The sequence below is a fragment of the Equus asinus genome, chromosome 19 (assembly GCF_041296235.1).
Source record: "Equus asinus isolate D_3611 breed Donkey chromosome 19, EquAss-T2T_v2, whole genome shotgun sequence".
In the NCBI taxonomy this organism is placed as follows: domain Eukaryota; kingdom Metazoa; phylum Chordata; class Mammalia; order Perissodactyla; family Equidae; genus Equus; species Equus asinus.
Genome location: NC_091808.1, coordinates 12,020,252 through 12,034,931, shown reverse-complemented (window position 1 = coordinate 12,034,931; position 14,680 = coordinate 12,020,252). Strand labels below are relative to the sequence as shown.

At 40.3% G+C, this 14,680-nt stretch overlaps 1 protein-coding gene across 8 annotated transcripts in view; it reads right to left on the bottom strand.

Annotated features, from left to right (window-relative positions):
• SPHKAP (SPHK1 interactor, AKAP domain containing) overlaps positions 1–14,680 on the bottom strand; it is a 173,172-nt gene that overhangs the window by 26,511 nt on the left and 131,981 nt on the right. For all 8 annotated transcript variants that reach the window (XM_070489536.1, XM_070489537.1, XM_014835983.3 and 5 more), the window contains 4 exons: positions 13,870–13,929; positions 12,123–12,257; positions 5,731–5,986; positions 846–4,623 (listed from right to left, as the gene is read on the bottom strand). In XM_070489536.1, coding sequence (XP_070345637.1) covers positions 846–4,623; positions 5,731–5,986; positions 12,123–12,257; positions 13,870–13,929 — 4,229 coding nt within the window. The remainder of the gene's footprint in view (positions 1–845; positions 4,624–5,730; positions 5,987–12,122; positions 12,258–13,869; positions 13,930–14,680) is intronic.

Below are 14,680 nucleotides of genomic sequence, written 5' to 3'. Positions count from 1 at the left end.
CAGGCATGTGTCTCTGAAAAGACTAGACTGGCTATTTCTCCAAATTATGTTTTCCGAGGCCAGTAGCTTAGTTTTTGTTTCTGTTTTGTTCGACTTGAACTATAGACCAAAAATTTAAAAATGATACAATGGTCTCATATTCAAGAACCTTATGAATTCTTTTTAATACAAAATGGGAGTTGTAAAAGGAATTGACAATTATTTAAGTAGTCTGAGAGAAATAATTCTTTTGCCTGAAATTTAAAATGAATTGTTACCTACATCACAATTTTCTAGAAAAGAACTATTGAAATAACAATACTCCAGTGTTGCTTTGCACTATACTACCACGATCACACCATGCCTCTAAAGGGCCAGCACTTGTGGGACACAGTGTCCTTGCAAAGATCTTTAGAGCAAGACAAAAAGGAAAAACTTGAAATGAGGGACCCTAGAGAAAAAGGATGCCAAAATATTTAATGTCATATTCCAATATTAAAATTTATTTAAAGGTAACTATTTTCGAATGGATAAGTTGACATAATTTTATTTTTGCTTGAAAATTGCCAGGAATAAGTGTTAAAAGGTAGCATATTATGGGAGATTAATTTTGATGGGGAGAATGATACTTTATTTCTTCTGTTATATAAATGAATTCAATTTGTTCTAGAAATTTAAAAAAAGATTACTTCCAACTTTCTATTATAATTGCATATTAACCCAGGGAGGTCATTTAGTGTCTCAGGAATTTAGTTATTGTATCAAAAAAGTCCCTAAGATTTAGAATAAATTTTAGGATAAATATTAAGTAAGATGTAAACTCCAGCGCCATGCACCCTGTCTAATCTAAGAGATCATTCACTCACCTGTGGTTTGGGCAGGCACTCAGGGCAGCGTCTCCACTCCTCACCACATCTGACACTTTTTCTTTTTTCAAAGGCTCTTCTGCTTCCTCTAGGGGGTTGTTGTTGGAAAGGAAGTGTTCAGGTTCTCCAATGCACTCTTCTCTCTGATCCATTTCAATCTGAATTAAAGGCACTTCCCTTGAGCAAAGTGATCGCCTGGTGCAGCTCAGAGGGACAGCATCACGGCACGAGGAAGTTTCCTTTTTTGAATCTAGACCTTTGTGCTTTGTAAGAGGAGCAGCTTTGCTTGCAGACCACACTGGGGGATGTTTGCTTTCGGTAACAGAGTCTTTCCTTGGGTAATCAACAGACTCCTGAACAAGAAGCGTTGGCCCACTTCGCCCTCTGCTCGAAGCTGATCTATTCACACATTTCTCCACTTGCAAGCCAGAGCCACCAGAAACAGGCTCAGCGTCAGCTGCCTCGGCATCATCCGTGATAATTTTGTTCTTTTGCATGAGGGCCTTGATTGAGTTTGCCCACGTCTCATGAATTAGCATGTTTGTGATCTGGTCGGTCCCGCCTCGCCGATACAAGCAAGAGTCAGATTTGCAGAGCCCCGAGGAGGAAGCACTAGTGACTGGCTGTGCACTTAGGAGATCTGGCTGGCTGTTTTGAGCAAAGCCATCTAAGGAATTGGCTTTGATGGGCACATTCACGGTCAGCCTGGCACCCAGGGACCTGCTATCTGGCACGGACGACTGTCTGTAACACCGTGGGGATCGCAGAGAAGGCGACAGTAAGCCGGCTGTCCAGTCCTGGCTGCTTCTTCTGGAGGAGGCGCTGTCTTTGCTTTCTCTTTCAATGTCCCTCAGCATGTACCTATAGAACTCCTCAGTTATGCTTTCGGTGCTGGACTGTTTGGAGGGACAGCTTGGCCTCACACTGAGGTGGTCATTTTTCTGGCACGCCTGTTGCATAGCTGAGTTCAGAATGCTGCTGGCATTCTTGCCTGCATAGTAATCCAGCAATAACTCAAATCCTCTTCCTTCATTTTCCATCTGGTTCACCATGAACCTGGCAAACTCATCAGTGATGCTCTCACAACTCGACTGCTTGGAGACTGAGCTGGCTCTGCTAACTGGCTGACTTAGGGTGCTCGTTAAACCCAAGCTGTTTACAAACGCCCTGGCGTTAGAGTCCTCCTCTGGAATGCTTTCACAGCTGGAGGCCTTCAGCCGATTCCACCTGTCTCCACTGAGTAGCCGATTCCGGGTATAGCTCTGGGCTTGCCAGACACCGTCCACCATGGAGAACTCTGTTAGGTTCATGATTTTGGCTGCCACTTCATTTGCAAAAGTATTAACAGAATCTGGGATGTCCTCAGGGTTCATAGACTCGTCCACAACTCTGTTCATCAGCTTCTCTTTCAGCTCTGGGTGCTCATCCGTTTTCCTCTTGATCTCGCTGAGCCGCGGTGGCTTGTGTTTCCTCACGGTGGCCCCACCGGCCTGGCTCTCCTTCTTCCTTTTCAAGGATCGGCAGGGTTTGTTCGGGGTAACCAGAAACTCACTCCCTCTCTTCCATGCACAAAACCAGGGTTGTTTTCCATTTGAGTTGTCAAGGCAAATCGCTGCGATTTCAGTTGCCATGGAAACAATCGTCTCTGCTAATTCTTCCGCAAAGTCTGTAATGCCGTATATGTCTGCGTGTTTTGCCTGTAGTACGGATTGAGCAGGAAGGAGCAAGTCATTCCCTAACAAAGACAGGTTAACCTGAACTTCACTGTTTAGAGGTGAGGCACTGTTGTACTTTTCTTGGACATTTGCATGGATGCTGTCCTCAGCATCCTGGGAACAGCTGCTGCACTTGCCGACTGTTGGTGTCCTTTCTCCTTCTGAAGAGACTCTGCGTTCATTCTCATTGTGACTGGGCGTCTGATGAGGGTTTTTTGTATCTTCTCCCACATCTGTTCCTTTCAGATATATTTCCACGGGGGATGTTTCAGCAGTCGAAGAATCAGTCACTCTGGGACTACAGGACAATTCACATTGCAGCGTGGGGTTCTGGAAGAGGCCTGGCTTCACTGGGCCCTGGTTATCTTGTTTCAGATGCACATCCTCCACCAGATCATTGATAACAAGACCAGCGCTATTGCTAAGTGGATGGCCACTGGAGTATTCGGTGGCTTTTGTCCATGCTTGACCAGCAGCCTGATCCGGTAGTTGGCAATCCAGGTCCGTTTCCCTCCATCTGATGGTCTCCTTAGAAAGGCCTGTGGGACATTCACCAAGCTGTATCATATGGCTCATCTTCTTGATCGTGGAGCATATCACATTGAAGAGCAGTTGATGTGTACTTTCCATTAAGGTGTCCAGAGTTTCAGATGAATGCCTGCCATCATCGGGGTCGAATATTTTATTTTTCTGGTGAACTTCATCCATCGAATGCTTCAGGATAACATTGGACAGGGTCTGTGCCAGTTCATTCCCGATCACATTTTCTGAGCACGAGCTCTGAGGCTTCGAAGCATTTTCTATGATTCTCCTGGTCATTGATTCCATGAGGTCTCCCATACTGCTGTAGGTATTAGGTTTCGTTAAAACCAGAGCCGCCTCCTTGAGCAGCGCCTCAGCAATGGCTTCATTCCCCAGCTCCATGCTCTTCCCTGTCGCTAGACGACAAAGTGGAGGGGTTGCTGCAGAAGCGTTAGCTGCAGATACATGGCCACTTGAAGCCACAGGGCACTTCACCTCTCCTTTTTCACCCAGGCCACAGACAGCAATGGCGCTCGCCACCTGAGTCATGCCACACAAAGCAGAGGGAAGCGAGTATTCACTGACGGAAGGTTCCTTGGGTCCTTCGGGTGCTTCAGTTTGCATTGGTCCATCGCCACCCAGTGGACGGTTTGAAACCAGGGATGCTTGCTCCATTTTGAATCTTTCTGTGGCCTGTGGACTCGAAATGGTTCCAATCACAGTGGCTGCGCAAGCTAATGCTATTTCTAGAGCACTCTGGGGGTGTCTGGTGTTCTCTCCAGAGAGGACGCCTGAGGTTTCAGCAGAGACTTCTGTCTCAGGCCACGAGGAGATGCCTGGCTCAGGGGCAGTATCGCTGCCATCTGGACTCTGAAAAATGACTATTTTGGGGAGCTCATTCCATGACTGAGGGACCACGATATCTTTCGTGGAACAGCCAGTAGGAAGCATAACACTTCCTACAGAAACACTGGCTTCAGGTTCCTGGGGTATCGTAGGTGGAGACTGAGATAGTCTAATAAATGCGTCTTGCAGCACAGATTCTGCTAAATTTGTAGCATACTCGCCAGTTGTGACTTCTCCGTGTTGTATGGGAGGAAGAGAGTTTGTTCCATCCTCGTGGTCTCCTGGGTCTAAGTTGCTGCCATGCTCAGTGACAGTGCCACATGCAGAAGGTCCATCTTTCTTAACCATCCTGGAGAAATAAGCATCGCCTGGAATATATAGTGCCTGTGAGTTTCCCACTTGACCTTTAAAATTTTCTGAATAATAACAGTTTGTGGCTGGTCCCTCATTCTCTTCAGCTTCACCTTTCCATTCACATGGCTTGGCCGAGGGATCTAGACTCTGCAAAGTTGTGTCTTCTGCTGCTTTTTCCAGAGATCCTTCTGTTTTAATCAACAGTGTGTGATATTTGCTAACGTATTTGTCTTCCAAAGTATAAAGCAACTTTTCCTTGCTGTAATTCCATTCCTCCTGGATGGCTTCCTCTGGCTTTTTACTTTCTAAAACATGGGCTGCAATACTTATATTTTCATAACCTAGAAGAGAAAATGAAGGCCATTATTACTTTTTGGATAGCAGGTTCTCATGAGTCTAAAATAACAATTACTTTCTAAAAATGCCTTTAAGCACCAGGTGTTTTTTTTCCCCCTCAAAATAGCATTTTGAATGTTTCTTCAAGAAAAATGAATCTGAAAAGGTTTTTGAGTTCTAATATGGAATGCTGCCCAACCAAATTGTTTCCAATGTGGGATACAAATGCAAGCGCTAGAGTGAAAGAAGAAAGTGTTTGGAAGCTGAGGGTTGGTCACCATTCTTCAGGGGGAAAGGAACCCAGGAGTTGCATCTTAGAGCTTCCCAGTGGGTACAGTGGGAGAAAGGAGGATGTTTAGAGCAACCTCAGTAGTGAGCCTTGTGCAAAGATTTGCTCTGAAGTTTGCATAGGACTTGCCCCAGAGACAGTGGCAACAACATCTGGGGCATCCTTTCCTCTGTGGCTAACAGTGGGGAAGAGGAACCCATTGTTCACTGAGCTCTATTAATGAGTCAATCGAAAGATGAATACATGAGTACTAAGCACTCGCCTGGGTTATTTCCTTCTGTCTTCACAATAATAATAGTTAAACATAATAAATATATATAGATAAATAAATATAATAGTTCTAGAGGTACTATTACACTCTTAAATTACAGATAAAGAAAGCAAAGCTGGAAAATATGAGATAACTGGCTCCAGTTTTCACTGCGTCAAAGAGGCAGTAATAGAATTCAGGACAGTTTAACTCGGCTTCAACTAATAGATGGCTTTTATGGAAGTCTTAGGGAAGTTAACTTTCCTCCCAGTGATCATCTCCATCTCTTGGCAGGCAGGAGGATTTCCCTTTAAAACACACAGATTTCCTTCAGCATCCCTAAGGCATCTTTAGGGAGTCTGGAGCCATCTAACCATTAAATGTATTAAGGGCATTAGTCAGCATCCAGCATAGTTTTCTCTCAACCTCCTTCTCTCCCTAAACTCAGTAAGTGAAGACTGCGATGTGCCAGCCAAACTGATGTGGCCTGAAACTTTTCTGAAATTTCACCTAGACCTTTTTATACGATGACTAATTTCAGGATGCACATTCGTTTTATTGGAAAGTTCTCACCGTTCCTATATTCTTCCACCTCACTTTCCTCCTCTAAGTGCTCAGATGCAGTGAGAAAGTCTTCCTCAATTGAAGACAAGGAACAGTTTGTGTCATCCTCCACTTTCAAGACGTTTGTTTCCAGGTGGAGCTGCCGCTCCTGCACCAGTTCCAGACCGATCAAAAATTTGTTGATTTCAAAGATGATGCAATTGGTACTGTTTGGTCTGTTCCCTCTTGCACACTGGACCAAGCAGATATCTGGCAGCCAAGGACACTGAATGCAGAGAGAAAAAAAGGCATTTATTAAAAGAGAAAATAAAAAACCATTGCCTCTGACCTTTCTTCTTCCACTAATACCTCCTGTTAGAAAGAGTGGGGACCTTTAAAATATTTGGAATATTTCCTGGGCTTATATTGATGAACTGATTGAAAAAACTTCAAGGGATGTTTGGGAACACAGAGTACCTAGAAAAAGTTTGACTTAGGGGAAAGTGGACCAGTTGTATCACATTTTTGTACTTTCCTTTCAAAGCAAAAATTGCACTGAGCAAAGTTAAACAGGCCAGGAAGACTTATTCAAAGGTATTAAAATAGGGGAGAGAGGCAGAATGGAGTTGGGTCACAACCACTGAAACAAAAAGGAATAGGGTTTTAAGAGCTGGTGTAGGAGGATTGTAGGCCATCTGTAGTTGCTAATTGGCTTTACTCAAAAGAAAAGTAAATTTTCTTGTATCTTCATGGCAGGAGGTAGTTTTGCAAATTGGAATGAGGTGTCCACTGAAGTTAGGCTTCCGTCCTTCCACTCTGATAGGAGCACTATCTTCTTTGATAATTATATTTCAAAGAGATGATTCTTAGGTCTTTGAGAAAGGCATCCCTGGGCTGTAAAACTGGAAAGAGGCTTTTTTTTTTTTGCTGGGGAAGATTTGCCCTGAGCTAAAATCTGGGCCAATCTTCCTCTATGTTTAGTATGTGGGCTGCCAGCATATCATGGCCTCTAACAGAGCAGTGTAGGTCTGCGCCCGGGCACTGGGCAGAGAAATAATTTATAGTGATAAGTTTTATAAAGTAAATTTTCTCAAAAAAGGGAGGTCAGGGCCTAGGGTTAGGAAGAAGGCTGTCTAAAACTTAATGTTAAGGCCATCTTGGGCCCGCTTCTTGACTAAACTGAGTCCCAGTTTCTCAGACCAATATCTTTTTCTGCGTTGGTGATATTCAGTAAAACCTCTGCCACGATTTCAGAAGTGTGTCAAGTGTTCTATCAAGTACAGTTAGAAGTGATCATTTGTGTTGCTCATCTGAAGAAACAGCCAAAATGTGATTTAATGAAATCCACGTGAAGTGAATTAATTATCTCTAAAACATCAGTGTATGGGGATAGCAGTGATAAGAAGGCCCAAAATATTGAATGGTGTCCCAGTGAAACCTATTAATTGTGTTCAGTTCCGGGGTTACAGATCATATTCCTCTTCTCCACTACACGTCTTCACTACTCATACTGTTGTTCACTAGAATAGCAATGAAAATGTTTCAATTGCTTGCACACACATTACCAGTAAGTTACAAACATGTCTGGTTCATCAGGGTTTTCGTTTTTATAAGAGGACCAATATGCTGATTTATAGTAATTTTTAAGAGAAAATTCATTGAATGGAAATGAGAGTTAATGGGTAGGGGGAAGCTAAATAAATTCATCCCAAAGTAGAATCTGAAATGTTTGGGAAAAATGTTTTATGTTTAAATGTTCACCTTACAAAAAATTATTTAAATCACATGCTTACCTGTGGTTGGAGTTAATTGAGTCTAATCCTAGTTAACTCGCCATTTTGGAATCCTGGGCTCTGAACATTCATGTGTGTGAGTGGTGAGTATGTGTGCATGCAGAGGAATGCGTACATATAGACATTCAAATTGTACTTCTGAAAGCAGCATATCTTCTTCTTACAAAAATATCGCTTATAAATCTCTTTGATTGGATATTATAATTAAAGTAATTCCAGGAGAAATGATTATAAAATGAAAAATTCTATCATTCTCCATGGAGTCCAAGGGTCCATCCCCCAGGGGCTCAGAAATAGCGTTCATCAATGTGCTTACGTGATTAAGTCTGTTTTTCAAGAAAAATGGTCCATAACCTTGCTTTTCAAAGTGTAGGTTGTGGACCAGCAGCCTGGGCGTCACGTGGGCACTTGTTAGTAATGCATAATCTTAGTCCCCACCCCAGATCCACTAAATCAGAATCTGCATTTTCAATGAATCTCTGGGAGATTTCTACACCCATCGACACTCGACAAGTACTGGTCTATAGATTTTATGAAATTCATAAAGAGTCTGCAACAACCCCCCCCAAATGGTGACGAAGTGCTGTTATAGAGTAATAGTAGCTGGCTTAATTTTCTTTCCACTGAATTCAGATATAATACACAAAACTGAAATTTACCAGCTACTTTCTAAGTGCCTATTACATGCAAGGTATGCTGGGAGGGGCAAACAAGACTCACAATTGTCCTGGGGTGGAGTACCATACACTGCCCAGTGGTTCAGACATGAATAAAAACAATTATAAAGTTGAACCACAGGAAGTTGCCATATTTGCAGGTCAAAATGATTGCATATTGGTCATTTCACATCATCTAGATTAAATATATATAACATAAGGTAAAATGTGGCAGGAATCAAAAGAATATTAACAAAGCAATATGAAAGTTAAGTAATACTTCAAGATAGACTTAGAGCAATCATATTATTCAATGTGGAATGCTACAGAGCTATGGTTTTTGTAGACAGAAAACATTTTCTTTGCAATCTTCTTGAAAGTTAATAAACATCCTGGGAGTCTTAGGTAAATGAAGTTTAAACAATATAGCCTATAAAATAATTGCAGATATTATTATAAAATTTTTATGGTAGTCTATTAGGTACTTGGCATTTCTTATTACCTCTGATGCAAATAATTTTCTATGAGGTTGGTGGTGCTATTGCTCTCTTGCGGATGAGAAATCAGAGCCACAGAAAGGCTAACTGGTCCTTTCAAGGTCACACATATACAAATTGGAAGAGCCAGCCTTGCAATCCAGGTCTGTTGGACTCCAATTCCTGTGTCCTTTCCAATTCTCCCCATGGTCCAATAACAAAGATCCAATGTCCACAGAAGATATGCAATTTGGTAAAGATGATGGGTTGTACCTAGACCTCCTCAAACTCAAAGTATGCTCAGTAAAATTATGTGTTCATTTCATAGCCAGGACAGCCACAGGAGTAGATCTTATTACTGTACATAATAAACATCTCAGAAAAATTTCCTTCTGTAGAAAAATAATTGATTTTACTTACGTTTTCCACTTAGTATTTGACTTGACTGTTGACTATTGTAATGATCGTGTTTCTTAAGACTTTTTAAGAGTCTTATCCTAAGACTCTGCTAAGAACAATTCGAGGAAGGAAAAGGTAACTGTCGTGCCTCCTCCTCATCTCTGTCTCACTGGTGTGTATTCATTAGTCTTTTGAAACACATATGCATGGATAGTTGGGCATATGTTTTTATATATTTAGTAATATTCATAAGAAAGAATGTCTGAGAAGATGCCAGGCTGTAAGCAGGCAGCTCCATGAAAGCAAGATGTCTGACTTATTTACTGCCACATCTTCAGCATCTAGACAGGGCTTAACTTTCAGGAGGTGCACAATAAATACTTGTTGAATGAATGAGGGATGTTATGAATATTTTCTTATATTTTTCCAATTGTATAATTTAATTGTAAAATAATGCAGCAACATAAAAAAGCAATAGAGTTATTTGTTGAAGCACAAAGACATGAATAAACAAAGAGAAAACTGCTCATAGATAACAAAATTCCTCAAGAAGCAGAAAAGGCACTTCCTCCATTAGCCTTGCATCAATATTGTACTTGTCTTGCTTGAAAGAGCCCAGCCAGTATGTAAATAGATGATTACTCCTGTTCTTAGTACTCTACTCTGCTACTTTATTTTGCTTTAAATAACATTTCTTTCTCCTTCATCTTCCTTCAGTTTTTTTGTATGGATAGAAAATAAAACTTTGCATTTGAATATCCTCCGCACTTCTCAAGGTGCTTTCATATTATTTCATTAAATCACTTTGACTTGTTTCCGAGAATGTAGAAAAGTATTTTTTAAAATCTCCCTCTTGTAGAATAGGAAATCAAAGTTAAGAGAAGTAAGGTAATTTGTTACCTGGACTACTGAAAATTTTAGGCTGATTGTCAAAAATCTTCTTCTGCATTGTAATTTCCTGGGTCAAAGGTGCCAAGTAGCTTGTTGATTCTCTTCCACACAGGGGCAATGGGGACATGAGCTATGCCCTTGGGACTGATTTAGACCTCTCCACTTAACCCAGCTCAAGTTGCCTCTGCCAATATCTTCATCCTTCCTTATGGATTAACAGATTGCCAATTTTAATGGGGCAAGGCAGCCAAACAGAGAATATCCCTAAATGTGTACGTACTTGCTAAGATGGGATTTAGCATTGATATGCTGCCCTAACATTGCTGGTCTATTAAAACATATGGATTGTGGTACCTACAAAATGATGTAGGCCTTTGGGAGATTGTAGAGGGTGAAGTGATACATAGGAAGTGATGGAGACTCTTGAAATAAAGAAGAATGAAATGTTTAAGAGTGTTATAGTTCACAGGCAATTCTTCATAGCTCTTAGGAAAAGTACGCAGATTTGAACATGGTTTGGTGGATGATCTTTAATGAGTCCTGGGCAGTTTGACTCTTTTGACCCTAATGAATGTCTGTGTTACTTTTGTGAGCCAACATCATTCACCCTTCTTCTGGTTCTCATATGCTGTGAGATGCCATTTTCTGGCCTACTCACAGTCCAAGTACTTCACATGCAGTAATTCACCTCCAACTCCAGAGGTAATCATGTGATGCAGGCCTGGCCAATCTGAACACTGCATTCCTCAGGCCATAGGGATTGGTTCAGAAATGGGCATGTGACACATGAAAGCCAACAGAACACAATGCAATGTTTGCTAGGAGCCACTTGGAAGAGTCATTCACTCTTGCTCAACTTGAACCCAAAGGGATATCGTCTCCTTGCAGGAAGAGCTTGTCTCATGATGAGGAAAATGGAGAAAGCAGGAAAGAGGCCACAAGAGAAAATCCATGTCCTGATGACATTGTGCAAGTCCCTGTATCTAATCCAGCCACTGGAGTTTTTAGTTACATGAGAAAATACATTCTCTTTGTGTTTAAGCCATTGTTCTGTCATGTTTAATTAGGAATCTTCACAGGCCTAGTGCTGAAGTACTCTTAAAACTCAGGTGTGAAAATTGCTTTTGGTCATCATGGTTTTGCCTAATGTAAAGAGAGGGCACTTAGACCCATTTCTGTGTTCTCTTTTTAGACAATTAATTTTCTCACAAGGAAATGTGCTATTAGACTGACTGTGAAGAATTTTGTTCTAGTCTTGATTAGCAAATTGTAGATTTTTATGAAGCATCTGGAGTAAAGCAAGAAATAGTGAGTGGGCTTCTGAGATTTTTTATATTTAGATGCAGTGAAGAATAAAAGAAGATTTTAAAATTTTCCAGCAAAACTAAAACTCAAGAAAGAACAATTTGGAGGAAAACAAATGCTCATTATTTTAATCTGTAGCTGTGTCATGTATCACTATCAAGTATTTTATTTGAGAAAATTAGCAATCTCTTATACAATATGCCTTTAGAAATATTTTATATATTTTCCTATAAATTGATTAAACAATTTGAAATAGTTTTAGTTTTCTTCAAATAAAGAGTGTTATAATGATTTATTTAACAACAATGAACACCAGTGCATTGAATGAGAATAATAGTATTTTAATTCCTACTTTATTTCTAGTAACATTCGCTTTGGCTGGGAATTTTATTCTTTGGGCCCAGCAAACTCCCGTTCCATCCTTGCGGCTGCTATCCTGTATTTATTAGGTTGGCTGGTTTGGAGTATCCCAAGAAAGAAATAACATGCAGAAAGAAGAAATTGTGGTATTCTGGGACAACATGGTATAAATTAGAATTTTGGCATTATTCCTGAGACAGAAGACAATCTGGTTTTTGATTATCCAGTAGATTTGTAGAAAACCAAGCTAACCAATCAATGCCTAGTGTGTCTGCTCTAGGTTAAGTGTAATTTAGCACCATGAACTTGAGAAGATAATAAATGTTAGGAGTTGATGTAAGGGAAGCTCTGTCAAACTCTAAGTGGAATTATTTAGGAGAAAAACAAATGAAGACTATCCTTGACTACAAAGACACTTTTGATCCTTATGCTATGGAAGCTTATGTGTAGCATCTATCTGAGGTTCACGCTGATTGTGTCGAGAGCTAACCACAGATAACTTACCACTAGCGAATACCTTAACAAGAGCTTATATTACTTACCTGTGAAACTTCAAGATCTGCCTGGAGATTTCCAGATGTTAACCCACTTAGGAGGACAATTTCATTTTCTTTTGGCTGTTGGACATTCATGGAGTTGATAAGTTTTGGAAGATCTGGTGAAACGTTGACCAATTTCTGTAGAGCAAAAATCTTTATTAGTTTAGATGATTTCTTTTCCACTTTCAAAATACTACCCCAAAACTATTTTGCTTGCAAAAATAATATACTCGTATAATCACTCATGCTATAGATTACTTAATCTACCATGATTATTACTAGAAGAGATTGCATAAAATTGAAGCATAAAGCTTTAGACTGGAATAGGAAATTTCTTAAACATAAGCCTTAAAAACTTTTTAGTTCTAAACTTTCCAAAGTAAACATTCAATAATTACTGTCACACACAGGTATAAATAATAGTTTTGGAAATTCTTTTCTTTTAAGACCTTGAATAAGAGACTTGACTAATAATCCTCTATTCTAATAAAGTCAATAATAATAATATTAATAATAAAATAACTACCAACATTGATTTTGTTCTATGCACTAGGCACTATGCTAAATACTTTCCATATATTACATCTTACTACATTTAAACCCCACAACAACCCTATATGGATTAGGTACCTCTATTACTTCCTTTTTACACTTAAGTAGCCTGAAACCCAGAGAATAAGATTAGTTCCTTGAACAAGTTTATGTATTTAAATCAGTGCCATTGTGCCTGCTCTTAGGCACAGAAGAAGATTGTCTCAAATCACTCACAAAAATTCTTCAAATACACAGTTCTTAAGATGCAATTTGCTTTGGTCTTTCTTGTTCTCTCTTTGATGGACTTTGCACCGTAATTCCGTCAAATAAAACCACATGTTTATTTCTTTTGAAAACAAATCCCTCCAGTGCTACACAGGTGAATGATATTTGGAATTCAGTGGAAATCTATAATGGATAATCTGTATGGGGAATAGGGTTTGAGGAGCTTCAGGTGCAGCATTGTCAAGAAAAAATATTGCAGGAGGAAGTGAGTAATTGCAGGTCTACTGTTCTGAGATGATCAAGTTGCAAATAGTGTACTGCTATGCAATAAACACCACATAGTGTTTATACCAAATAGTAGGTCAAACCATTTTCAGCTATGGACATGAAATGATAATCATGTCACACCAATTAATTCTTCCCATTGTACCCACAGGCTCTGGTTCCAAAGGACTGAATGAACCTTCAAGTTCTTGCATGTTGTCAAGGATTTCCATCAGGAGCCTCACAACCTTGGATGACCTTAGACTATTTAGCTACTGTAGAGGGTAAAAAGTTTGAGCCCTAGATGAGTTCAGGGCTGAGAAACCAAGGTTAGAGATAAAACATTTGATGAAAGCAGCAGGAAGGAGCAAACCTGAGAGCCAGAAGGAAGGGCTGGCTGGTATGAAGCAGGTTTTGGAAAAGTCATCTCAGACAGGACGTTTGAGAGTGGAGAAGGGGAGAATGGAAAAAGCCACTGAAAGGCACTAGTGGGCAGGAGAAAGCGCCTGCTTGGAGAGCAGCCCTGTCTACCTGAGAAAGCAAGTTTCACAAATATACAGAGGCAAACTGTGAAAAAGGGGTCAGGGAAATAGGCTGTGATGAAACCATCCAATTAAAGAGTCTCCTACAAAATGAGCATCATTTACAGATGAAGTCACGTTGGTTCTCTCCTCAGTTCAGCCAGCCCTCATAGCGCACTCCCGGAGACTTGAGCTCCAAGCATTACCTGCTGCAGGTGCTCCGTGTTGCACTCATCCTTGTTCACATCCAGGTTCACAAAGCAGACCTGGGAAAGAGGGCAAACACTGTGATAAGTCAAATCTCAAACACATCACATAGACGAACATTACTATGGGCAATCAGTTGGAAGTGGGGAGAAGAAAACACAAGGAAAAGTTTCAAGGAGGTGAGGTTGTTCTTGATTAGGATTTTGGTGGATCGGGAATGAGGTGGACATCTCTGGTGGGTCGGATAGTTCGAGTGGTACTTGGAGTTGGGAAAATACAACATACTGTAAAGAAACAGGGAGGAAGGGAGTCTGATTACAGCACAGGCCTGAGAAAGAGAAGGATTAGAAATGAGATCTCAGAAGGTGCATGTTGAACGAGATCATGCAAATGAGGTTCTACAATATTTTGCCAAAAATCATTGAAAGGTTTTTATTCTGAACAAATTGATTGGATCATAAAAAACTGAAAACATTAATTATCTGGACATTTAGTCAGATGCTTGGACTTAAGTACATGCCTGCAAGCCTAGGGGGTCTTCTGATTTCAGTTAGCTGTTTCGGGTCATGTTTTCTCAGAGTCCATACTTTTTCTTTTTAAGGTTAAAAAAACTTAATTGAAAGATTTTGGGAAAGACTTTAAAGCTAAAATAGTTATATGTTGCTAAGGAGTAAAGCTCACTACTGTTTACTCTCATATCATGGGATATTTCCTCGGCTTATAATATCCTTGCAGTGCATCCCTGAGATACAATATCTGCTTGTTAGGAATAACTTGATGGGCATTTGGGGGGAAGGAAGGACATGAAAT